Here is a 23,667-nt window from a genome sequence, read left to right as displayed (position 1 = left end):
TTGGTGTTATCTGGAGGCAGGGCTAGTGTTCAGGCAGGCAGTTAATGCTAAGAGGCGGTCTCAAAAGGAGCTGGCATCCAGGCTGGGGGGCGGGGTAAGGAGAGCAGTGCTGCTACAACTCAGACCCTCTGGCCTTTGGCCTATCACTTGATCAACTCTTAAAACTGAAGCTTTTCCAGAACAGACCCCAGAGCTCAGCAACCTGACCCCTCTTGGTCCTTGTATCTGAGCAGGTGGTTTGCATTAGCTTCAGCCCTGGTAGGAAACAGTGGCTGGGTTTTAACTCTTTAAGACCCAGAGAGGGTGCATGCCAAGTGGCTGTGTGTCTCTTGCCATTTTTCTTGTCCTGGTATTTCTTTGGAAACATAGAGAGGTTACTGTAAATGTGAGAATTGGTCCTGATGGTGAAAGAGTTACATTATGTCAGTTTTGAAAATGTAAAGGAGATGCAAGGCCTTTATTTTATCAGGCAGCTGCTTCTGTGTCTTGGTTCCTTCTTGAGCCCAGGGGAAAGAGTGGGCACTTTATTAGATATCTGAAGCCTCTTTTGGATTCTGGGGCTCTTTGCAAAGGATCAGGTAGGTGAGAACTCTGAAGGTGCCCTCAGAAGGCCTGCATTTTGGGTTTTCTTTTTTTGTTTGTTGATTGGGGGTTGCAAGGGATGCTTGATTGTGTTGGGGTGGATCTCAGGGGATCTTTCTGTGAAATGGTTCCAGGCTACAATCGTAGGGATCTGTTTTTCCACCGCCATCACCCAGTCTTCTGGGTGGGGCCTGCCTCAGATTTCAGGGGGAGGGTGGGGAGGATGGTGCTCTGGCTGGGAGCCCTTGGGTTCCAAGCCAAGGCCTGCTTAAAGCTGTAGTCCCAGTGCTAAGGACTAGCTGTGCCTCTGGCTTCAATCATTCTTTACCCAGAGAAGAGTGACTGGATGGGCTGTCTTGAAGGCTCTCACCTCAATGTCTTGTCTCTGAGAAAGTGCCCCTTTATGGGCTTCGAGCTGACAAGGTCCTTCTTGAGTTCCTCGTGTGGTTGAGTATTGGATTCCTCTTGTTTCTGTGCCTGGGAAGCATATAAGAAGGCATTTGGCCTTGACACCAATTTTCATGAGCAGTGGAACTAGTTTTAGATAGGCTCCCCTGGGAGGACATAGGTTGTATGCTTTGCCTCTGAGATGAAGGAAAGAGGATGGTTAAACCTCAGGTCATTTTTAGCAGCACAGCTGTGGACTCTCTCAGAGGGGGTAAGATCTACCTCCGGTTGCAAATAAAATTTCTGACTGAAGTTTTGGGCCTCATCAAAAGGTCGGCAAGTCTAGAGGCAGCAGTGAGGATGAGGGGGAGGTAATCTGGGCGTCATTTCCCTTGTTCCTGAATAGCTCATACTTTTTTTTTTTTTTTTTTTTTAAAGGTTCAGTCAAGCATTTGGCCATTTCAACCTTTACCACAAGGGCCAGGCGTGGTCCCTGTAACTTTAGGCTAGCTAACTACCAGAAAAGCCTTTTTTCAGTGCAGTAATTGAGGCCATCTGCCTTCATCTTTGCCTGGCCCTAGGGAGCTAGGCAGTTAATACATACAGGTAGGCCATCCTGGGTGAAAATCATCCAGGACTGAGGAGTACATAGGCCCCTTAGCTTCTCTGCCCCCCTGAGATCTCCCTTAACCCCTTCACTTGCTATTGCCAAAGCCCAGGTGAATTGACTCATTTCCAAGACAGACATTGGTATGTCATGTTGGGTTTTGTAGGGTCAGGAAACAATTATAATTAGCATTCAGTTATGTTTAGTATTTAATTATTTTCTTCTATTATTTAATGCTTCATGTATGTTTTATTTCACTGCTTACCCTGCTATAAGCCCCTCGAAGGCAGGGACCATGTCATTGTCTCCCATTTCAAGTAATTTTCTTATATACTCTCATCTAGCTTCCAGCACAGGGTGAACACATGTAAGGAGTAAGAAAATAACCTTTTTGATTGGTTGATAAACAGGGTACGCTTGCATAGAAAGGACTAAGAGATTTATATCTTTTTTCCCTACTAGACAATGAGCACCATATGGATAAAAATGGTGCTTTCTTATCCTTAACACTTTGCATATATTAGGTGCTTAGAAAATGTTGGTTCTGCAGAACTCACACCTTGAAGATGCTGCTATGTGTGGAGTGTTAAAGGCTATGTGGCTCTTAGCACTTATGTTCTTCCTTGTAGAATACTAACAAACTGAGCACCTGTAGCAGGAGATGGGGGGTGGGGCTGATTGCTCCCATGGAGATTTGTGGGAATTGTGGGGGCTGCTAGGAGGTGTTGGGGAATATTTAGTCACCAGGTCTGTGGTCTCTTGGGCAGGTAGGCAGGCAGATGGCCACTTTCCAGTGGGTTGGGAAATTGGGGGTAATACCAGGATAGATACCTAATCTTTTATTAAATGTCCCATGGGCTAGCTGCCAGAATTGGATTTGGCTTCACCAGATCCCCCATTTGAACCTTGTCTTTGATGTTTCTGTGGGGAATTTAAAAATCTAGAATTTGGAGAGGTTTTGGATTTGGTTAGGATTTGTTTATTATTGTTAGGTAAAATTTGGGTACTTGCAGAAAGAGCCAGAAACCAACCTTTCTGCTTAAGAATGGTGATTATTTATTGCAGCAGTCCCCAACATTTTTGGCACCAGAAACCAGTCCTCCTAGGAGTATCTAATGCCTGATGATCTGAGGTGAAGCTGAGGCGGTGATGCTAGCACTGGGGAGTGGCTGCAAATACAGATGAAGCTTCTCTTGCTCTCCCGCTGCTCACCTCCTGCTATACAGCCCAGTTCCTGACAGGCCACTGACTGGTACTAGACCATGGCCTGGGGTTGAAGACTCCTGATTTATTGAATCCCTGCCATGTGGCAGGCACTGTGTTATTTGCTTTATCTTGAAGTATCACAATATCCCAGAGAAATGTTTGCAGATCCCATTTTGCAGATGAGGAAACAGACTAACAGAGGTTATGCTATTTGTCCAAGGTCACAAGATCATGGTAATAGGGAAGCAGCATTCAGACAGAGATCTGTATGGAAAACCTTGATTATTCTGTCTTAAAGACATCAGGTCCCACAGAGCAGGGTTGAAGGCCAGCTTTGAATGTTGTATTTTCTATAGAGCAGAAAGGTTGTATGTAGAACTTGTGGACATTAAATTAGATGCAAGATTCTTTATTGTCAGCTTTGCAATATTTTGATTTTGATGTCTACTCTAAACTCTCTAAATAGTCCCATGGTGCCTTGGTGGATTAAGTGCCAAGTGAAGAGTGATTTATTTAAGCATTCAGAGCTGCTAGTAAATGGAACTGTTGCCTGCCTCCTTCATGATGGATATCTGATATAATTAACTGCTCTTCTTCTGTTGGGTCCCAGGTGCATTGGGGTGACAGTCTGGTATCACCAAGATGACGCTCCATGCTACCCGGGCGGCTACACTCCTCTCTTGGGTGAGTGGTCTTCCTTTTCTTTGCTACCCTTCTCCAGGAAGCTTGAGAGTGTGGGAGAGGACATTTTTAGGAGCCACAGCTGTGTAGTTTTCTAATCTCTAGACGAAAGAAATATGGTTTTCCTTTGCCTTTCCCCTTAGTTTTTGACTTTTATTATTTCTAATGATATTGCTGCTGATAGTGATCATGACTGCTTGTGCAGGTTAGAAGAGGCTTCTCTAAGGTATGTATTCCCTTTTGGTCATAGGAAGGGTTGCTGCAGTGTGGCATGGAAACCCACCCTCATTTGTTTCCTGTATATTTTTCGGACTAAAAGGGTTGATGCTGAACTTTACTGACTGACATACAGGGACTTTGGTCTTCAAAGGCCTTTAATTGTAGGGCAGGTTCTCTTCCTTCTCTTTACTGTGTTTTGTCTGCTTCCATTATTCGTCTGTTGCCTTCTTGATTATTCACCAAAATCCTTTTGCTAGGTATTTTTATATATTTTTTGCCCGAGACAGTAGCAAATGAAAAAAATAATACTGAGCCTTGGGAATTTAAAGTAGCAGAGAAATAAAAAAGGCCATGAAATGTAGTGATGACAAGCATGGACCTTGGAGCCAGACAGCCTGACTTAGAATCATTGTTCTGGCCTGTGTGACCCAGGGCAAGTTACTTCACTTCTCAGCACCTCATTTTAAAAATGGAAATGATGACGATGATGGACATAGTCACGGGATTACTATGAATATATTGAGATAATGTATGTAAAATACATTTAGCGCACACATGCAAAACCAACACAATATCTGAATAAATAATTTTTGATACTTAAAATATTGCTTGGGCATGCTATTTGGTACAAGGTATTTTAGTAGTCACCCTGACTACTGATCAATTAGCCAATTAAAGAACCAATTTTTTAAAAAAAATTATAGAATATTTTAAAGGAAACAAACTTAATTTCCAGATAGGGTAGATTTAATAAAACATTGTCTTTAAGCACTACCAAATCTCTGGTCAGGAAATTTGTGTTTAATGTACCAAATATGCATTCTTTTTTTAAAGCCTGCAGCACCCGGTATTCCTTGGTGGTCTCCCATCCAAGTACTAACCAGGCCTGACCCTGCTTAGCTTCCGAGATCAGACGAGATTGGGCATGTTCAGGGTGGCATGGCCATAGATGCAAATATGCATTCTTAATATTCAGTTTCTGAAAGAGATGCCAAGTTTAGTTGTATAATTTTAAGTGGATAGTTTTATATTTATATTTTATATATTTTATATTTACATTACATTTTAGTGTTTTATGTCTACATTGGAAACATTGTGTCTCCCTTCTTCTCTCATCTCCCAAAAAAGGTTGGTGAACTATGTCTGTAGTTCAATAGATTAAGTGAATATTGGGGGATCCTTTAGCCACATCGTTTTAAGTTAATCAGTTAATCTCTTTGTTTAGGCTTATTTATATGATGACTACTACCATTACAAAGAACATACACAAGACTAGTTTTATGTAACAACAGATGCTTGTATACTTTTCTCAAAAATCATGATGAACATGCATTAAAATATTTAAAAAGTTACATAGAATTTTTCAATTTAAACAAAAATTAGGCAGCTAAAGTGGATTTTATGACACTGTAGCAACACTCATGAAATAATGCTTATGTTAGTGAGAAGTGGTTTGGAACACACACGTGATAATTACATCTGTGGTTAAAAAAAAATGACCCAGGAAAAAAGACTAGAAAGAAATAATCAAAATACTTAAAAGGCTTGTATTAAAATTCTAGAATGAGTGGAGTTTTTCGGTTTTCCACATTTTCAGTAATCTATAATATAAAAATAAATTTATATTTTATTTTACTTAACGTGTAGCTTGAAATAATTTTGTACCAAGCAATTATAATGAATAATTTTGTACCAAGCAATTATAATAAATAGGGAACTTTAAGATTCAACAACCTTAAACACCAAAAGCCTGACAGGCAGTTCTTGGTTTCTGCTGTGAGCTTGGCCCTCACTTGCATGTTTTCTGCCCTGACTAGAGATGAAAGAGCTTCTCCACTTCAGCTTTCCAGGATTTCTCATTTGAGAGCAAAATAATGCACAGGAAGAAAACACATTTTTATATCCATGAAAAAACCATTGCTGGATTATTGGTATTCCAATTAAGATTCCTTAAGTGACTTTAAATCAGCTAACTGATGTGATTTTTTTCAGTCTCGTTAGTGAACAAGCTTTCATAGCCCTTGAATATTTTACCTAGATTGAAGATATTGCAGGGAGATCAGTTTTAAATGCTTAAGTCTTGGCAATCTCTTCATTTTTAGGCAGTAGAAGGGATCTTGGCCTGTAGTATTCACAATCTTCCTAGAAAATTTACCTGCTAACTACATTAAACTTTTTTCAAAAGATGGTATTAATATATTGTCTTTAAGACTTCAGTGAAAGATCATATTTTATATTCCACTTTTTTTAACCTATTTTAATTTAGATCCATCTAGAAGTTGTTTTTAATATAAAAGTATTTAACTGAAATAAATATTATTTATGTTGCTGAATCATTGATTTCTTTTTAAATCCCCTTCTCCACTGCATTCAGCTAATTTAACTGCTAAGAAGTAGAAGTCTTGCTGGATCTACTTCATTATTTTAATTTCATTAATCATAATAGTGCTTTGCATTTAGTGCTTTTACTTTGTGTTGTTACATCCATAATCCCATTTGATTGATTGATTAGGCAAACCCTTCCTAAGGTAAACTTCAGCCTGGTGAACTTGGTGCCTGTGAAATTCTTGAGGATTTCCTGTAGAAGTTGACCATATATGCTTGTTGAAAAACCTGTGTACCTGATTCATTTACATGCGACTGCTGGTGAATTTTCTAGTGGTAAAGACTGATTTAGATGGATACCTGCCTGAAGGCAAAGAGAATAGGGGATTGAATCAGAATTGATGAGTTTTTCTTTGTGGTTTCCATTTCTTCTTTCCCTTCCTCACTTTTTCTTTCATTATCTTGTTTTCCCATCATTTTTCCCTCCTTCCTCAGCCAAAGTTTTATGTCTGGAAAGAATTTAAAAAATGCATTAATAAAAAGATTTTATATCTGTGTGGGAGTATATAAAATATATGTGATATTTAATATAAGTTTCAAATAGATATTTCAAAATTCAAGAGACACAAAGGGCTGTAATGTAAAAATTTGAACCATGAAGGATTATAACATAAGCATTCAAGAGATACAAAGGGCTATAATTTAAAAAGCCTTTCTTTTTGCCACCTCTGACTCCCAGCCATCAAGTTCCTCTCTCTAGAGGCAATGGTGGTACTAGTTTCTTGTGTATTCCTTCCAGAACCATTTATTATCTAACTGTATTTGAAGTATACCCCTAGTGTTAGAACATCCTAGGAGAATTTAAGATCTTATTTAGTTGAAGCCAAAGGAAAGACTTTGATGGTAGCATTCAGGTGGCTGGCTGTCACTGGATGAGTGGGTGCAACAGCATTCCTTTGCCGAAATTAAAAATTCTAGAGTCATCTGTTTCTTCATAGCTATAGCCTACAACTGTAGGTAGTCATAATTAGGAGAGAATTGTCAACATCTGAGGAAAGGAATGAACCCCGGTGCTTCTGGCGCTTATGATGTTTTCACCAGGCTCTTTGCTTTGTCTCTCAGGTGAATGGCCTGCATGTGGCTGACCCTGTGGAGGCCTTGCTGCAGCTCCAGGACTGTAGTGTCTTCATCAAGATCATTGACAGCATGTGAGTATGCCACATGCCTCTCCCGCCTTTCAAGTGAAGTTACATGCTGGGGTAGGGGCTATGTTTGCTCCCTTGCCTTGGAGACTGCTGTGGGCAGAGTTGGTGTGCCATAAGCCAGTGTGGGGCCCAGAGGCAAGAACACATTGACCTCATCCTCCAGTCACTGTGTATGGCAGAGATTTCGCTCTTGACCCACCTTAAGGCTTCCTTACTCTTGCACAGAAAAGCCTCCAAGTCTCCATGCTCTCACAGTTTTCCAAAAGCCTGCTCTGCAGCTCCTTGTCCTCTTATCTCAATGGGAGTCTTGTACAACCCTTTTGTGACTTGTGTTTATCTGACAAGCCTTTTTTGCAACCTGCAGGGCCAGGAAGAAGAAAGGGGAAGCTCTTAAATGTAAGGGAAATAAGCAACACCTAGAAATCTCATCTCTAACTTGTTAGCACAGCACAGATAAATCTCATCTCTAACTTGTTAGCACAGCACAGATATGCCCTTCTCTAAATGTTACAGCATTTCTGTTTTTTTTCCCTGCCTCATTAACTTGCTTTGTGAAGTTGATTAGCATTTGATAAGCTGCTTGTTGTCATGTAGCCAGGGTTCTAAGTTTGGGCCCTTTATTTTCATGTCTGTGTCTTTAGCACTTGTTTCCTTTGAACATTACAGTTATCAGGGGAGTCAGTGGACTGGGGCCTCTTCCTACTATCTCTCTGGAACCAGGCAAAGATAGATCAAGCTAACCTACAGTTATCAAGCTCACATATTTCATCCTTTTTCCTATATCATTAACTTACATGAATTATGGAGGACAAAACTGACCTCTCACTTCTTAGTGTTATGAGCAAAAGTAGAGGCCAGCCATAATATAAGGACTTGGAGCTATAGTGATGGAGAAGAAAGCACAGTAGACTGTGAGTCCCTAGGCCAAGGATAGGTAGGCCTATCCTTGTGTTGAGGGTGTTTGCATGGCAGATAGGAACTGGCATCAGGAATTCAGCAACTCTGAAGCAATTTGGCCATCTGTTCATAGACAACAGCTCACTGACAGGGAAAAAAAGGTAGAATTGAGCTTGTCAAAGGCAGGAACTGGGTCTGATTCATCTTGGGTCCTTTGCACCTGGCTTAGAACAGTACATTGATTTTAATTAATGTTTGTTGGGTGAGTAAAGAAGTGAACGAAAATGTAGTTGATATTTTCCATCAGCAAAGCCTAGTAGAACAGGTAAGTTTGCTAGAGTAGTTTTTAAAAATCTTTTGAATGTATCTTTTGAAATGTGTATTGGTAGGAAGATATCTTTTAGGATTTCTTAGAAGTCTCTATGCCTCTAACCAATACCTGCCTTAGCGCCTCTGAAAGAAGTCAGTATTTTTATTTTGGTATAGACACTACCATTTTCTCTCCCAATAACCCAAGCAGGACCTTTCAACATCATCTTGAATTCCTCCCTTTCCTTGGCACTGATTTCTTATCAGTCACCATCTTTCGGTTTGTCCTTTAGAAGACTTCTCACATCCCTTCCTCTGCTTGATTCTGGATGCCGGGCCCTTGTGAGTTCATTCCTTTCTAATTTGCCCTTTTTCGAGGGCATTCCTATACATGGGATCTTAGGAAGCTTCCTCTAATCCTGCTTTCATTCCGAGGCTCCACAGCTGGCGAGCCTCATTGGTTGTTGCTAGGAAGTTGATTTCTAAAATCTTCAGCCTTGGTATTTAAGAGCTTTTGTCATCCATCTCCTCCCGCCAGTCTTGTTTCCTACTCCTTCCCCAGCCCCCTCTCCCCCTCCTTTTTTGGATCCTATAGAGTTTCCTAAACTCTAGATTTTAATTGCATCATTACAGTGCTGCTTTACCTGTTCTCTTCCCCTTTGTTGCCTATAAACTGGTAGTTAGATCTAAGTTTGATTAGCTTAAGTTTTGGGTTTGTTTTTGTTATTGTTTTTTATGGCTACTTCATTGGTGAAGTTGTGTACCATCTATAAATCAGCATTTTGCAACTTTAATGAAAATTATTTTGCAAACCCTAATGCAATGATAAATCTAGGCAACCAACATCAATAGCTGATAAAACCATTAGGCTGGCAATACCTAACCCACTTTTTAATTTTAACTTCACTAAAAGAGAGGCAGCCCAGTATGATACGCCTCGTGTTGTAACATATAATAGGGTACAGCATGCCTTTTTTTGGCTTAAAACTAGATAGATCCAGGGAGCTTTTGCTTTTGAGAAGATAAGTTTCCTTGGCCTGATGACAAGAGCAGTAGATGTGTCTAGGGGTAAGGATGTATGCCTTTGTTTAAGTTTTAATGTGGTGAGGAATTTTAGTAGGGAGGTCAAAAGTTCAAGATGCCCACTTTGCATGTTATCTTCTAGGGTGTCGCCTGAGCCTTAGAGTGGGTGGTGGTGGGGCAGGGTTGGGGCGGGGGGCAGTATTTTAGAGGGAGGGGCTATCAAAATCCCAGGTTAACTTTACTCTGTCTCAGGTCCAAGACAATCCAGACCAACTTCCTTTGAGAAAACAGGCATTTTTGGTGAATATGTTCTGCCTGTTGCATTTCTGATGCAGCTACTGTTGCCAACCTAAATGATGCCTAGTTCTCAGGGGAAGGAAGTGGAAGATGGCAGGGTTGGTGGCAAATAGAATCTGTGGGAATTGAACAAGGCTTGTTCCTTGGCTACTTGGCCTTCTCCTTGGGAAAATTCACTGGAGTCCACCTCTGACAAGTTTCTCTTTCTATTCGTTTGTGTGTGAATAGCCTGAAGCAAAAAAGGCTATATACCATTTCTTCGATATCATGAGGCTTGAATAGCAAAATTTAGTGGAGGCATTTTGCGAGAAAACCTAAAGCCTTGACATCTGTTTTATTGACATTGACTTCTATTCTTTCCAATAAAAAGCATCCCTCATCTATACTCAGCTCATATGTATTGAATACCTGCTATATTCCTAGCTTTCAGCTCGCACAGTTAGAGTGGTCAGTTGTAAGTGATGTAGTTGTATCCATGGGTGCTGTAGGAATTCCTGAGAGGGAGGATGGAGGTGTGACTAGCAGTGGTTCTGGATGGCTTCCTGCCTAAGATAAGACTTGAGCGTAGTCTTAAAGCTTGGGCTGGATTTCTCCAGGACCAGCATTTTCCAAAGCATCTTCCATGCAACTTTACTTATCAGCGGGAAAGAAGAAGGTATTGTGATTAAATATGTATAGAAAATAATGCATTTTATATCACTCTTCTTCAGAAAATGTCCAGTTTGGTTTAACATAGTATTTCTCAAATATTTAACCAGTGAACGAACCCTCTTTATTTTTATCTAGTGGAGTACACTTAGGTAAATTACTGCTCTACACTAAGGCTAGGAGTCGGAACATTCCAGATTGCGAGAATATAAGGGAGAGGGCTCTTTCAGGAGTCTGAGGAGAATAGCATATCCTGAAGACTTCGTAGTCATAGATCAGCTACCCAGGGTGCTTCTTGGAGCAGGGTCTCACTTAGAAGAAGCCTTTGTAATCCACTGTGAGATTGGGAGATTGAAGGAGCTACTCATAGTCTTGACTTGGATGCTTCTTGTGCTTTGCAGGATGTCTGGCACTGGAAGGTTCTAGGGCCTGCCCTGCCCTCCACAAAGTTGGTTGAAAACTTCTGAGAAACAGGAAGCCCTTTAATCAATATCTCCAGCTGTAGCTTAGATAGAGAAATCAGCTTCTAATTTGAAGTGAAGATATTCATTCACCTATTAAAATGAAACTGCAGTTAGCCTGAACCCCCAGGAGCCACGGGCCTGGGCCGTGTGAGAGCTCCCCCTGCTGCCTCCCTGCCCTCATTGCTCTCTGCACTTTGCTTGTCCTTCCAGTTAAACACTATGATAGCCACAGATCAAAAGTGACTGTCCCTTGGCCTGGCCTCTGGGAGGCTTTAGTCACCTCGGCCTTAGCCTAGTGTGTGTTGAACTTTGTTCTGTCACTTTAGAGCCTTGTTTCCTCTTGTTCTTTTAGTTCTTGGATGTGTTTTTTCCTTTTCATCATCTCTCTTACTCTAGCCACATTTCCCAGGCATCCTGAACTTTTATACCTGAGCCGCTCAGATTATTGAAACCTAGCTTCCCATTTATCTGCACTGCCTCCATCTCCTCTTGGCCTCCTTTTCACAGAGCTTTTTTTATATAGTCATGTGCTACATAATGATATTTTGGTCAAAGACAGACCTCATCTACAACGGCGGGCCCATGAGATTATGATGGACCTGAAAATTCCTATTGCCTAGTGACATTGTAGTGTCATAGTTAATGCGTTACTCGTGTTTGTGGTGATGCTGGTGTAAAGAAACCAGCACTGCCAGTCATATAAAAGTATAGCACACGCAACTATGTTTAGTACATAATACTTGATAATGATAATAAATGACTGTGTTACTGGTTTATGTATTTACTGTATTATACTTTTAGAGTGTACTCTTTCTACTTAATATAAAAAAAGATTTGTTGTAAAATAGTATGCCATGTTATGCTGTCAGCACCCTTATACATCTTGTGTTCACTATGTCTCTTGAATGCATCATTTTCCTTTTTGCTTGATTTATAATCTCATGTTGTTCTGCATAGTAACATGCTGTACAGGCTTGTAGCCTAGGAGCAGTGGGCTGTACCATACAGCCCAGGTGTGCTGTACCATCTAGGTTTGTGTAAGTACATTCTACAATGTTTGCACAATGACTAAATTGCCTAATGATGCATTTCTTAGAATGTATCCCCGTTGTTAAGTGGTACATGGCTGTATTCACAAATGGGATGGCAGAGTGCTGTCTTTTCCAGAAGGACCTCATGCTTGAAGTCCCCACTTCTCACCTACCTCACAGTTCCTTCTGAAAAAATGGTATCTTGGTATCTTCTCCCTTGCTTCCAGCATCTGGTCTGGTTCTCTCCCAGATCCAGTGCAGACCAAGCCTAAAGAAATGGGAAGATAGCATGTAATGTATTAGCAAGGAGGGAAGGATTGCTAAGTGCTCTGGTCCTAACACTTGCTCTTTTTCCAGCCATGGTACTGAAGAGGGGCAGCAAATCCTGCAGCAGCCTACGTCAGAGAGACTGAACTTTGTATGCAGTTTTCTGCAGAGTAAGCACCTTTTTATCTAGCTGGGGAGGAGCTGCTTCCTCAACTCCTGGGACTTGGGAGCCCAGAGGAACCAGTTCACAGGTGTCTGGAGGAGCAAAGATTCAGGGCTGCCTACTCTGTACCACAGAGATGAATACACCTGGGTCAGCTTCCCTGGGTCTGGTGATGTTCCCTTTAGTCCCAGAGCCCATCTTCGAGATCCAGGTAGAGTCAGATGGTTAGTTTCCAGTACTCGTCACCTTGGGCTCTCATTCTCCCTCACTGAGAGGAGATGGAGGCACCCACGTTACCTTCTTTCCCTTGTGAGAACAACATTTCCCACAGATAACTTTGAATTAATTGCTTAGGTGATAGGTGTAGGAGCAGAGGCAGATTTAGGCTGAGATCTTGGCCCTTCTACTCACTGCTTGTGTGACCTTTCTGGACATAGATACCCTGTCTGTAAAATGGAGATAATGATAATTGCTTTAGGTTGATGGTAGATTGAATAACACACACAAAGCTGCTGGCACAGTGCTCTTCAGTTCCCCTACCTCGTACAGCCAGAGTCTTCATCTTTGATAAGGGAGCTATCTGCCATCTCCATCTCAAGAGAATTAAAGAAAAAGTAATAATAGATTTAGATAAAACAAGGTGTTAGTGATTGAGCTCAGACCCTCTGACAGCATAAGAACCAGATGTCCCCAGTCTTCATCTAACTCAGCTGCAGGCTTCCTCTGCGACTTCAGTTGGAAAGAGACTGCAGAGTGACCTCTAGGCTGCTCCTCTGTGTTTCTGAGTGGGAGTTGGTGCATGGGTGGGTGAGTGCATTGTCACGCCCTAGAGCTGCTATGAATCTGGCCTGCTTTCTTCATGAACTATCCCTGTATTCATTGGACTGACCCAGGATAGAGCTTACTTCAGATGGAAACATTTGTTGGGGAGACAGGACATAAGAGTAAGGTGCCCTCCATCTCCCAGTCCCACCAGAGACTCAGTTCTGCTCTGATTCTGAGGTGTTCCGATATCTCAAGGATGGCCCTCAGGAAGTTCACCGTTTTCAACATTGTTCTCATTACAGAAAACCGAAAACATCCTTCTTCTCCGGAATGCCTAGTGTCAGTGCAGAAGGTGATGGAGGGGTCAGAGCTGGAGCTGGCCAAGGTAACCAGACTGGTGGGGGTGGGAGTGTCGCACTGGAGGGACCTACCAGGCTTCTGTTAACCCTGGGGAAGTGGTGGGTGCTTTATTTCTGGGGCTCGTGGAGGTTTGAGGTAGGTGTAGGCAGCCACCAGGCTCAGGTAGAGGCTAATTTAGCCCAGGGGGTCTAGGAACCCATGTGGAATGACAGAGAGGTGTACTAGCCTATTAGTGTGGGCCTCAGTTGAGACCTGGCAGGAATCAGGCCTCACCTAGCTGTGTCATATTTTTCTTTTTAGTTCAGTCTATTTCATTCTCTCTTCTGTTTCCGGTGCTGGCTTAAAGGGTGCCTTAAGCTTCATACCCAAGTTGTATGAGTCCAGGTATTTAGCTTTGCAGGAATCCTGGCACCTAGCTTTTTACTTGTAGGCATTGAGTTCTCAAGTGTTTCCTGGTGCAGTTAAGGGCAGGGCCTGGGACTGTTGTATTCTAGGAGTTTTTGGAAGAGTTTCCAGAATAGCTCAGAGTCCCCAGAACTGTTCAGGGGCACTGAGAAAAGAGATAGCCCCACTGAGTGACTACCTCCTGTTTGGCTTCTAGATAACCATGCTGCTCTTATACCACTCCACCATGAGCTCCAAAAGTCCCAGGGCCTGGGAACAATTTGAATATAAGATTCAGGTAAGCGCTTGTGCCTCTACTCTACCTGGTGGGCCTAGCCTGCACTTCACATCACCCCATCTATTTTTCTTTAAACAGCACATATTGTTTGTTTGTTTTTAAATTACATTATAGTAGTTATAGCCATTTGTTACAGAAAGCCTGAAAAGTATTAAAAAGCCCAAAAAGGGAAATAACAGTTGCCAATAATCTCATTCCCAGAGATAATGGCTAACTTTTGAAGGCTATACTTTCAAGTTCTTTTTTATATTTAATTTTACCTGAAACTGTATTGTATTTGGATGATACATAGAAATTGTCCTCTGTTCATATACTTGTTCCTGTTTGTGTATACGTATTTTTTACACAAACCATCACTCCATTTAATCCTCTTTTCCTCTGGTAGGAAGGATTAGTGAGAGAGAGAATGTCTTTGTCCACCATGATAGTCTAGCTCAGAGTGGTTACCTCCTCTCCCCTCTGTGTGGTCCCTAAGTGAAAAGGAGTTGGTGCATCTGCTTCATTATAGAGGGAATTAACCCGGTTTCCGAGAACTACCTGCCATGTAGGTCCTGATGTTGGCCTTGCTTCCTGCATGAGCAGTTGTCCTTTATTTCCCAGAGCAGAAGCAACTGGGATGCCAGAGTGGGTAACGCAGGTTGACTAATAGGGCAGTGTCCACAGAGCTGTGGCCTTTCATGTAGTGATAGAAATGTCGAACCACCCCATTTCTTACTGAGCTCATGGCTCATCTCTGGGGTTTTTTGTAGTGGCATGGGAGGGATGGGTGACTCCTTCCTCCCTTCAACCTTTTCTCTGCTCTATTCTGGTCATAGACCTGGCAGAAACAAATTCTAGAGGAATAAGGAACTATAGCAGAGTTGGCCAGGAAAATTAGATTAACTCTATAGCTTTGGAATCCAGACAAAGAATGGAAGATTTTATAGCTGAGCTGGTAGATAATCTTTGGATGAGCCCCAGAGGCGTTCTCACTCAGACAAAGAACAATAGTGGGTGTTAGCTAGAAGAGGCCAACATAGTGATGTTAAAGCTTTCTGACTTCATTACTTTCCTTGCCTATTCTCTTCTCTTGTGGTCAGGAGTGAAGTCAGTTAGGAACACTTGTCTGACCCCGGGTGCATCTTTAGGGAAGAAGAGGGAGTGGGAGCAAGTGGGGTGAACACATGTCTAATATAATGTTCTTGGCTGGACCATGGAGCTTCCAGCTCTGAAGAAGAATGGGCTTCAGCAGGCTCCTGGGGCTGGCACTGCCACGGTGGTGCCCTCCATCTCTTCAGGCCTCCCTGGCATCTAAATGATCTTCTCTCTGTCTCTTTGTGGCCCAGGCTGAGTTAGCCATCATTCTCAAATTTGTGCTGGACCATGAAGATGGCCTAAACCTGAATGAGGATATAGAGAATTTCTTGCAAAAAGGTAAGTAGGGCTCTCTCCTGAGGACCCCCTCCTCTCTGAGCTAGGGACTGCTAAGATCCTGAGTTGTTGAGAAGTGCAGTTGGGGCTCGTTTCTGGCCCCAAAACAAGACATAGAGTTGGTACTCAGGAAAAGTGTGTGTAATGGAGTAGGTTGATTTCTGGGCCCTGTTGCCATCATTTCAGTTCCTATGGAGCTCCTTGTTGCCTGGCAGCAGCCAAGCAGGACGTTTATAAGTGATCATCTCTGCTGTTAGGTTCTCCTCGATAACCACCCCCCCCACACACACACACTTTTCTTTTTTATTTATTAAGCAGTCATTACTCTAGCTTTAGAAGTTGGGAGTATGTAGTTTTAAAAGATGTTTATTTTCCCCCACATGAAGCTCATGTTCCAGGTGGGAAGGCAGATATATAAACCAGTAAATATGAAAAGGAACAGTTGCTAGAACAGAGAGGCACTGAGTCTACCAAATGTCTTGCTAGAAGTACAGCAGAAAGAGTGATAGCTCTCCCTGACTTCTGATGAAGAGGCCATCTTCGAGATGATAGGGTGTATGAAATGGGTCTAGGCAAGTTCTCTTTCAGCCGCTGAATTTGATGTTCTTCATATTCAGGTTCCTCATGAGCCCTTTAGGTGGAGATGTTGGAAATTTGAGTCTAGATTGCAGGAGAAGTTCTGGGCCAGGTTATGGGTTTGCACGTCAGTGTATGGCTGGACATTGAAGCTGTGGGCACTGTGGACAGAGCAAGGAAGCCCCATCCAAATTCTAGGGGCTTAGAGGGTGGGTGGAGGAGCAGGGAGCAGATGAGGGAGACTAAGAAGAGTGGGAGTTTAGAAGTAGGAGAACCAGGTGAAGGTGGTCATGAAAACCACGGGAAGAGAAGGTTTTGAGAAAGGTGTAGTGTTGTCAGTGCAAGATTTCAGAAAGGAGTAGTTTGGAAAGACCAGTAGCTCTGACCTGAGAGGTCACTGGGGCTGAAAAGATCCTGCTCAGGGCTCCCAAGCTGCCTCTCTGTGTTGGCTTGAGGGAAAAGCTTGAACACTTGGTCCAGTCTCTGAGCATGGAAGATATGGAGGTCTCTGAGCTTGCTCCCTCCACTGTGCTCTACATGTCTGTGGTAGTGGAAGTCCTTGCTTGATTTGGCTTAGGAACACTGACTTCTGGATAACCCAAACACTAGGTTTCAGGTTCTGCCCAGGGGCCGCCCTCTGTAGCTTACATATAAGTGTCTGGATTCAATCCCACTAAGACAAGTTCTCAAAATACATAAAGATGCAAATCTGTTCACCCTGTTACTAACCTTTCTTTGGTTTGTCTGCTCCTTCCCCCCAGCTCCTGTCCCTTCTTCCTGTTCCAGCACCATCTCTGAAGAGCTCTCTCCACCCAGCCACCAGGCCAGGAGGGAGGTTCGCTTTCTAGAGCTACAGAAAGTTGCTTCTTCCAGTGGGAACAAGTATGTGCCGACCCTCTTTCCTGGGTTGGGGCCTCAACATCCAGTCCTCAGATACCTCCATCCTAGGGTTGTTATATATCGTCAGAGTGCTTGCAGTATTCCTGCAGATCTGAGATGTCTTCACCTGCCCCAGTACTAATTGGGGGAATTATTTGGGATCTTTCTTGGCAGACAGTCTCCCTCAAAGGCTCTTCCTTGTTTATGGAATTCCTTTCTTCCTTGGAGACTACGCTAAGGTCCTTCTCTCAGTGCAGCTCTGCAGAGGCAAAAGGAGAATGCATGCCCCGAAACGCCACCTTTTTTTCTGGCTTGGAAAAAGGAGGAAGGGTTTTCTCAAGGTCACGTCACGTGGCGTGAGGTAGAACTGCAAACAGAACCCAGGAGTCTGGGCCTCCCAGCCAGTGCTCACATCTGCAGCACCTTGCACCCCCATCCCTGCCTATTGCTGGTCACTTTCAGGCCTCACATCTCAGACTCTGACCATGACATCTGGGCTATCTCTTTCCTCAGCTTCCTCTCAAGTTCTCCAGCCTCCCCCATGGGTGACATTCTGCAGACCCCACAATTCCAGATGAGACGGCTTAAGAAGCAGCTTGCGGATGAGAGAAATAATCGAGATGAGCTGGAGCTGGAGCTGGCTGAGAGCCGCAAGCTCCTCACTGAGAGGGGTGGGTATGGGGCACAGCAGATGTGAGTGGGCAGCGCTGGGTTTACCCTCTGGCTCTTATGTTTTCCCCTCCTGTTGGCCCTGGGCCTGTTAGGCTGACCTCCTGGAAATGGGTTCTGGCCTTGCCTCCATCCTCTCTTTAGATTGGATGCCTCCTCCTCCCCTTAGTTCTGTGCTGATTCTTCTTCCTTCTCCCTTCCTCTGGGCCAGATGCGCAGATAGCCATGATGCAGCAGCGCATTGACCGCCTGGCTCTGCTGAATGAGAAGCAGGCAGCCAGTCCACTGGAGCCCAAGGAGCTTGAGGAGCTCCGTGGCAAGAATGAGAGGTAGAGTTCTCCCTGCCTGTCTTCCCAGCTCCCTGTCCCACTCCATGGGGAGCACTTTCTTTTCTCACTGCTTCCCTCCCTCGCAGCCTCACCATGCGGCTCCATGAAACTCTGAAGCAGTGTCAGGACCTGAAGACAGAGAAGAGCCAGATGGATCGCAAAATTAACCAGCTCTCTGAGGAGAATGGGGATCTTTCTTTTAAGGTGAGTGTTGGGCGGGAGGGGTTGATCTTGTTCCCACCTGGAGGCCCTTGGGGTTAGGTTTGTCTGGACAATTCTCAAGAGAGGGTTGGGAAGAATGTCCTTCCCGGCATCTGTCCTATGCTTCTGTCTCTCCAGAGACCTGCATACTTTGCCCCTTTCTTCATCCCATAATTGGCTGCGCCACTGACTTGGTCATGGGCCTACATTTCGATTTGTAGTCCCGAGTTAGAGATGTGATTCTTTGTGATTGGTTTGAAGAGGGTTGGAGGGATTATCAGAGGCCTCCAGCTCCTAGAGTTCAGGGAGCAGTGGTAGTGCCAGTTTTGACCCTGGGTGATGGGGATTCCCACTTGTCTCTCAGCTACGTGAGTTCGCCAGTCACCTACAGCAGCTACAGGGCGCCCTCAACGACCTGACAGAGGAGCATGGCAAGTCCACTCAGGAGTGGATGGAGAAGCAGGCCCATCTCGAGAAGGAGCTCAGCACAGCCCTGCAGGACAAGGTAACCTTCTGCTTTCAGGAGTCAGGGCCACCATCTTGACCACATGTTCAAAGCTGAAATCCGTTTGCCATTCTCTTCTTTGGGGCCTTTGGGAATTAATTTGACTTCTCTTCAAGGTTTAATTGGGTGCCATAATGGAAAGATTGTGGACTTAAGCCATTCGAATCCTGTCTTTGCTATTTACAAGGTGTAGATCTTGGACAAGTTACTTGATTTTCTCTAAGCATCCTTTCCCAAAAATGAGAGGAAAAAATCCGAGGAGTTGCCTCATCAACATTGTTAGGATAACGACACATAGAAAGCTTTTTAACACATTGTGTGATGCAAAGTAAGCTCTCAGTGAAATAGTTGCTGTTACTATTATTGCTGTTATTAGGAACTTAGCTTTGCCACTTATTAACCTTGTAGCTCTGGGTCAGTGCACTCAATATCTGACCTTCAGATTCTTGCTTTGTAAAAGAGGGATAGTAACAACTCTCCCTAATCCGTTGTGTGGATTAGAAGTTCAGGGAAGCACCCAGCACAGTGAACAGTGAGGGAAGATGGGGTGGGGCAGGGGGTTGGTGCTGTGGCTGCTGCTGCTGCCCAGAGAGGCAGGGGATGTTTTTAAGCAGGGTGGGTGTTTGGATAATCTGGAAGCCAAGACTTCTCTGAGGAAGGGTATGCATACAGTAAGGAAACTTGAAGTAAATTCAGCAGCCTTGGAGAAGAAATTAGCAGACCACATGACTTAATCCTGGAACCAGGGCTAGAAAGTTAGGTCCCTCATGATCCTAGATCCATGGATTCTGAGACTTCTTTCTTGGTCAGGGCAAAAGGAGATCTTGGTAACAAGGTGATAGGGTCCCATATTTTGTTGACAGTCATGAGGGCTTATGGGGTCATTCAGTGCCTGTTCCACCTCTGTTCACATAAGCCTCTTGTTTACTCCCAGAAATGCCTTGAAGAGAAGAATGAAATCCTTCAGGGAAAACTTTCACAGCTGGAAGAACATTTGGCCCGGCTGCGGGAGAACCCACCCCAGGAGAAGGGCGAGGTGCTGGGTGACGTCTTGCAGGTAGGAATGCACAGGAGCAGCCACAAGACCTGTGTGCTGGGGTTGGTGTGGGCCCATGTTCAGCACGTTCAGGTTCCTGGCAGTCCTCAGTTCTCAGAGGGGCCCTGGTCACTGAGGAGTCATGCTGATCCCCATTTGTCTCTCGTCCCACCAGCTAGAAACCCTGAAGCAAGAGGCAGCCACTCTTGCTGCTGACAACACTCAGCTCCAAGCGAGGGTGGAGGCGCTGGAGACCGAGAGGGGCCAACGGGAAGCCAAGATCCTTGCTGAGCGAGGCCACTTTGAAGAGGAAAAGCAGCAGCTGGCTGGCTTGATTGCCGAGTTGGAGAGCTCCCTGTCCAGCGTCAGTCAGGCCAAAGAAGAGCTGGAGCAGGCCTCCCAGGCTCAGGGGGCCCAGTTGTCTGCCCAGGTGACCACACTGACCTCTGAGCTCACAACCCTAAATGCCACTCTCCAGCAGCAGGATCAAGAACTGGCTGACCTGAAGCAGCAAGCCAGAAAGGAGCAGGCCCAGCTAGCACAGACCCTCCAGCAGCAAGAACAGGCCTCTCAGGGCCTCCGCCACCAGGTGGAGCAGCTGAGCAGCAGCCTGAAGCAGAAAGAGCAACAGTTGGAGGAGGCCACCAAGGAGCAAGAGGTCACCAGGCGAGACCATGCCCAACAACTGGCCACTGCTACTGAGGAGCGGGAGGCATCCTTAAGGGAGAGGGATTCGGCCCTTCAGCGGCTGGAGGCATTGGAGAAGGAGAAGGCTGCCAAGCTTGAGGTCTTGCAGCAGCAACTTCAGGCAGCTAATGAAGCCCGGGACAGTGCCCAGACCTCAGTGACACAGGCCCAGCGGGAGAAGGCAGAGCTGAACCAAAAGGTGGAGGAATTCCATGCCCGTGTTGAGGCAGCCCACCAGGAGCAGTGTGAGACCCAGGCCCAGGTGGCAGAGCTAAAGGCCCAGCTGAGGTCTGAGCAGCAAAAAGCAACCGAGAGAGAAAGGGTGGCCCAGGAGAAGGGTCAGCTCCAGGAGCAAGTCCGGGCCCTTGAAGAGTCCTTGAAGATGACCAAAGGCAGCCTTGAAGAGGAGAAGCGCAGGGCCGCAGACGCCCTGGAAGAGCAGCAGCGTTGTATCTCTAAGCTAGAGGCAGAGACCCGGAGCCTGGTGGAGCAGCGTAAACAGGAACGGAAGGAGCTGGAAGAAGAGAAGGCTGGGCGCGAGGGGCTGGAGACCCGAGTTCAGCAGCTTGGGGAGGCCCATAAGATTGAGACGGAAGCCCTGCGGCGGGAGCTGGCAGAGTCCATAGCCTCCCAGCGTGAGGCTGAGAGTGAGTGTGAGCAGCTTGCCAAGGAGGTGGCTACCTGGCGTGAGCGGTATGAGGATAGCCAGCAAGAAGAGGCCCAGTATGGCGCCATGTTTCAGGAACAGCTCATGACCCTGAAGGAGGAATGTGAGAAGGCCCGCCAGGAGCTGCAGGAGGCAAAGGAGAAGATGGCAGGGATAGAGGCCCACAGTGAGCTCCAGATAGGTCGGCAGCAGAGTGAGCTAGCCCAGCTCCATGCCAGCCTGGCCAGAGCCCACCAGCAGGTCCAGGAGAAGGAGGTCAGGGCCCAGAAGCTTGCAGATGACCTCTCCACTTTGCAGGAGAAGATGGCTGCCACGAGCAAAGAGGTTGCCCGCCTGGAGACCTTGGTGCGCAAAGCAGGTGAGCAGCAGGAACCAGCCTCCCGGGAGCTACTCAAGGATCCCCCGAGGGCAGGAGACAGAGAGTCCGAGTGGCTGGAAGAACAGCAGGGACGTCAGTTCTGCAGCACGCAGGCTGCACTGCAGGCTATGGAGCGTGAGGCAGAGCAAATGGGCAGTGAGCTGGAGAGGCTGCGGGCTGCACTGATGGAGAGCCAGGGACAGCAGCAGGAGGAGCGTGGGCAGCAGGAGCGGGAGGTTGCACGGCTGACCCAGGAGCGGGGCCGAGCCCAAGCCGATCTTGCCCTGGAGAAGGCTGCCAAGGCAGAGCTTGAGATGCGTCTGCAGAATGCCCTCAATGAGCAGCGTGTGGAGTTTGCTACCCTGCAAGAGGCACTGGCTCATGCCTTGATGGAAAAGGAAGGGAAGGACCAGGAGTTGGCCAAACTTCGTGGGCAGGAGGCAGCCCAGAGAACAGAGCTGGGGGAACTTCAAGAAACTGTGGAACAACTGAAGAAACAGCTGGCCAAGAAAGAGGAGCACCAGCAGTCTCTAGGGATGGCTAGTGAAGATGCTTCTGGGTCAGCAGCCCAGCCTGAGGCTACTGGAAAGACCCAGCAAAGAGGCCCCGAGCTGGAGGCTCTGCGGGCACAGGTGAGCAAGCTGGAGCAGCAGTGCCGCGAGCATCAGGAGAAGGCCTCCAGCCTGGAGCGCAGCCTGGAGTCTGAGCACACCTCCCAGACTGAGCGGGCTGCTGCTCTGGAGACTTTGCGGGGCCAGTTAGAGGAGAAGGCCCAGGAGCTGAGGCACAGTCAGGACACCTTAGCTTCAGCGCAGAGGGAGTTGGCCACCCTCCGTGCCAAGGCCCAAGACCATAGCAAGGCGGAGGATGAGTGGAAGGCCCAGGTGGCCCGGGGCCAGCAGGAAGCAGAGAGAAAAAACAGCCTCATCAGCAGCTTGGAGGAGGAGGTATCCATCCTGAACCGCCAGGTCCTGGAGAAGGAGGGTGAGAGCAAGGAGTTGAAACGGCTGGTTATAGCAGAGTCGGAGAAGAGCCAGAAGCTGGAGGAGAGGCTGCGCCTTCTCCAGGCAGAGACAGCCAGCAATAGCGCCAGAGCTGCAGAACGCAGCTCGGCTCTGCGGGAGGAGGTCCAGACCCTCCGGGAGGAGGCAGAGAAACAGCGGGTAGCTTCAGAGAGCCTGCGGCAGGAGCTGGCCTCTCAGGCAGAGCGAGCAGAGGAGCTGGGACAAGAATTAAAGGCATGGCAGGAAAAGTTCTTTCAGAAGGAGCAAGCCCTCTCTGCCCTGCAGCTGGAGCACACCAGCACACAGGCCCTGGTGAGTGAGCTGCTGCCCGTTAAGCACCTGTGCCAACAGCTGCAGGCCGAGCAGGCAGCTGCTGAGAAACGCCATCGTGAGGAGCTGGAGCAAAGCAAGCAGGCAGCTGGCGGGCTGAGGGCAGAGCTAATGCGGGCCCAGAGGGAGCTTGGGGAGCTGATGCCCCTACGGCAGAAGGTGGCAGAGCAAGAACGAGCAGCCCAGCAGCTGCGGGCAGAGAAGGCCAGCTATGCAGAGCAGCTGAGCATGCTGAAGAAGGCTCATGGCCTGCTGGCAGAGGAGAACCGGGGGCTAGGCGAGAGGGCCAACCTCGGCCGGCAGTTTCTGGAAGTGGAGCTGGACCAGGCCCGGGAAAAGTATGACCAAGAGCTGGCAACTGTGCGTGCTGACGCTGAGGCCCGTCTGACTGAGATGCAGCGGGAAGCACAAAGCATTGCCCAAGAGCTGGAGGTGATGACTGCCAAGTACGAGGGTGCCAAGGTCAAGGTTCTGGAGGAGAGACAGCGGTTCCAGGAAGAGAGGCAGAAACTCACTGCCCAGGTATGGCGCACAGCTCAACCATACCTCTAGAGATTGGACCTAAGAGAGAGGGGACATTGCTCCCTCTGCATTCCAGGGCCCCTGGCTCCCACATTATTGCAGTGTTTTGTTTCCCTTCACTCACTGGGTGACAGAGGAGGAGAGGTAGCTGGTACAGTCCAAGTCTGTTGCCTCTATTATCCTAAAGAAAATCAGTAGCCTCCCCTCCCCTGAAGGCTCCATCCTTGGAGAATCAAACTGTGAAGGCCATCAGCCCATTCTGGAGGCACACTGTAAGGCACACCTGCAGTGGAGGCCCTAAGAGCCACTGGGGACTAGAATGAACCAAACTGGCAATTTAAAAATTACTAGAAGTCTGTTTCCTTGGGGGGAAGTA

At 46.2% G+C, this 23,667-nt stretch overlaps 1 protein-coding gene and 1 pseudogene across 8 annotated transcripts in view; one reads left to right on the top strand and one right to left on the bottom strand.

Annotated features, from left to right (window-relative positions):
- The window catches only part of NUMA1 (nuclear mitotic apparatus protein 1), a 64,833-nt gene that overhangs the window by 31,719 nt on the left and 9,447 nt on the right, over nt 1-23,667 (top strand). For 7 of the 8 annotated variants that reach the window (XM_039847928.1, XM_039847929.1, XM_039847930.1 and 4 more), the window contains exons 2-14: nt 3,393-3,466; nt 7,130-7,215; nt 12,239-12,318; nt 13,379-13,461; nt 14,038-14,118; nt 15,444-15,531; nt 16,866-16,986; nt 17,497-17,654; nt 17,864-17,981; nt 18,068-18,185; nt 18,547-18,687; nt 19,622-19,744; nt 19,899-23,291. In XM_039847928.1, coding sequence (XP_039703862.1) covers nt 3,425-3,466; nt 7,130-7,215; nt 12,239-12,318; nt 13,379-13,461; nt 14,038-14,118; nt 15,444-15,531; nt 16,866-16,986; nt 17,497-17,654; nt 17,864-17,981; nt 18,068-18,185; nt 18,547-18,687; nt 19,622-19,744; nt 19,899-23,291 — 4,632 coding nt within the window. In that variant the 5' untranslated portion in view covers nt 3,393-3,424. Of the gene's footprint in view, nt 1-3,392; nt 3,467-7,129; nt 7,216-11,807; nt 11,888-12,238; nt 12,319-13,378; nt 13,462-14,037; nt 14,119-15,443; nt 15,532-16,865; nt 16,987-17,496; nt 17,655-17,863; nt 17,982-18,067; nt 18,186-18,546; nt 18,688-19,621; nt 19,745-19,898; nt 23,292-23,667 lie in introns of those variants that run through there. The other variant, XM_039847934.1, reaches the window with a different exon arrangement.
- Nucleotides 4,515-4,633, bottom strand: LOC120590581 (uncharacterized; annotated as a pseudogene).

Source organism: Pteropus medius, unplaced genomic scaffold (genome assembly GCF_902729225.1).
Source record: "Pteropus medius unplaced genomic scaffold, Ma_sr-lr_union100, whole genome shotgun sequence".
NCBI classification, from domain to species: Eukaryota; Metazoa; Chordata; class Mammalia; order Chiroptera; family Pteropodidae; genus Pteropus; species Pteropus medius.
Note: the sequence above shows the minus strand (reverse complement) of the source record. Positions and strands in the feature narration are given on the sequence as shown.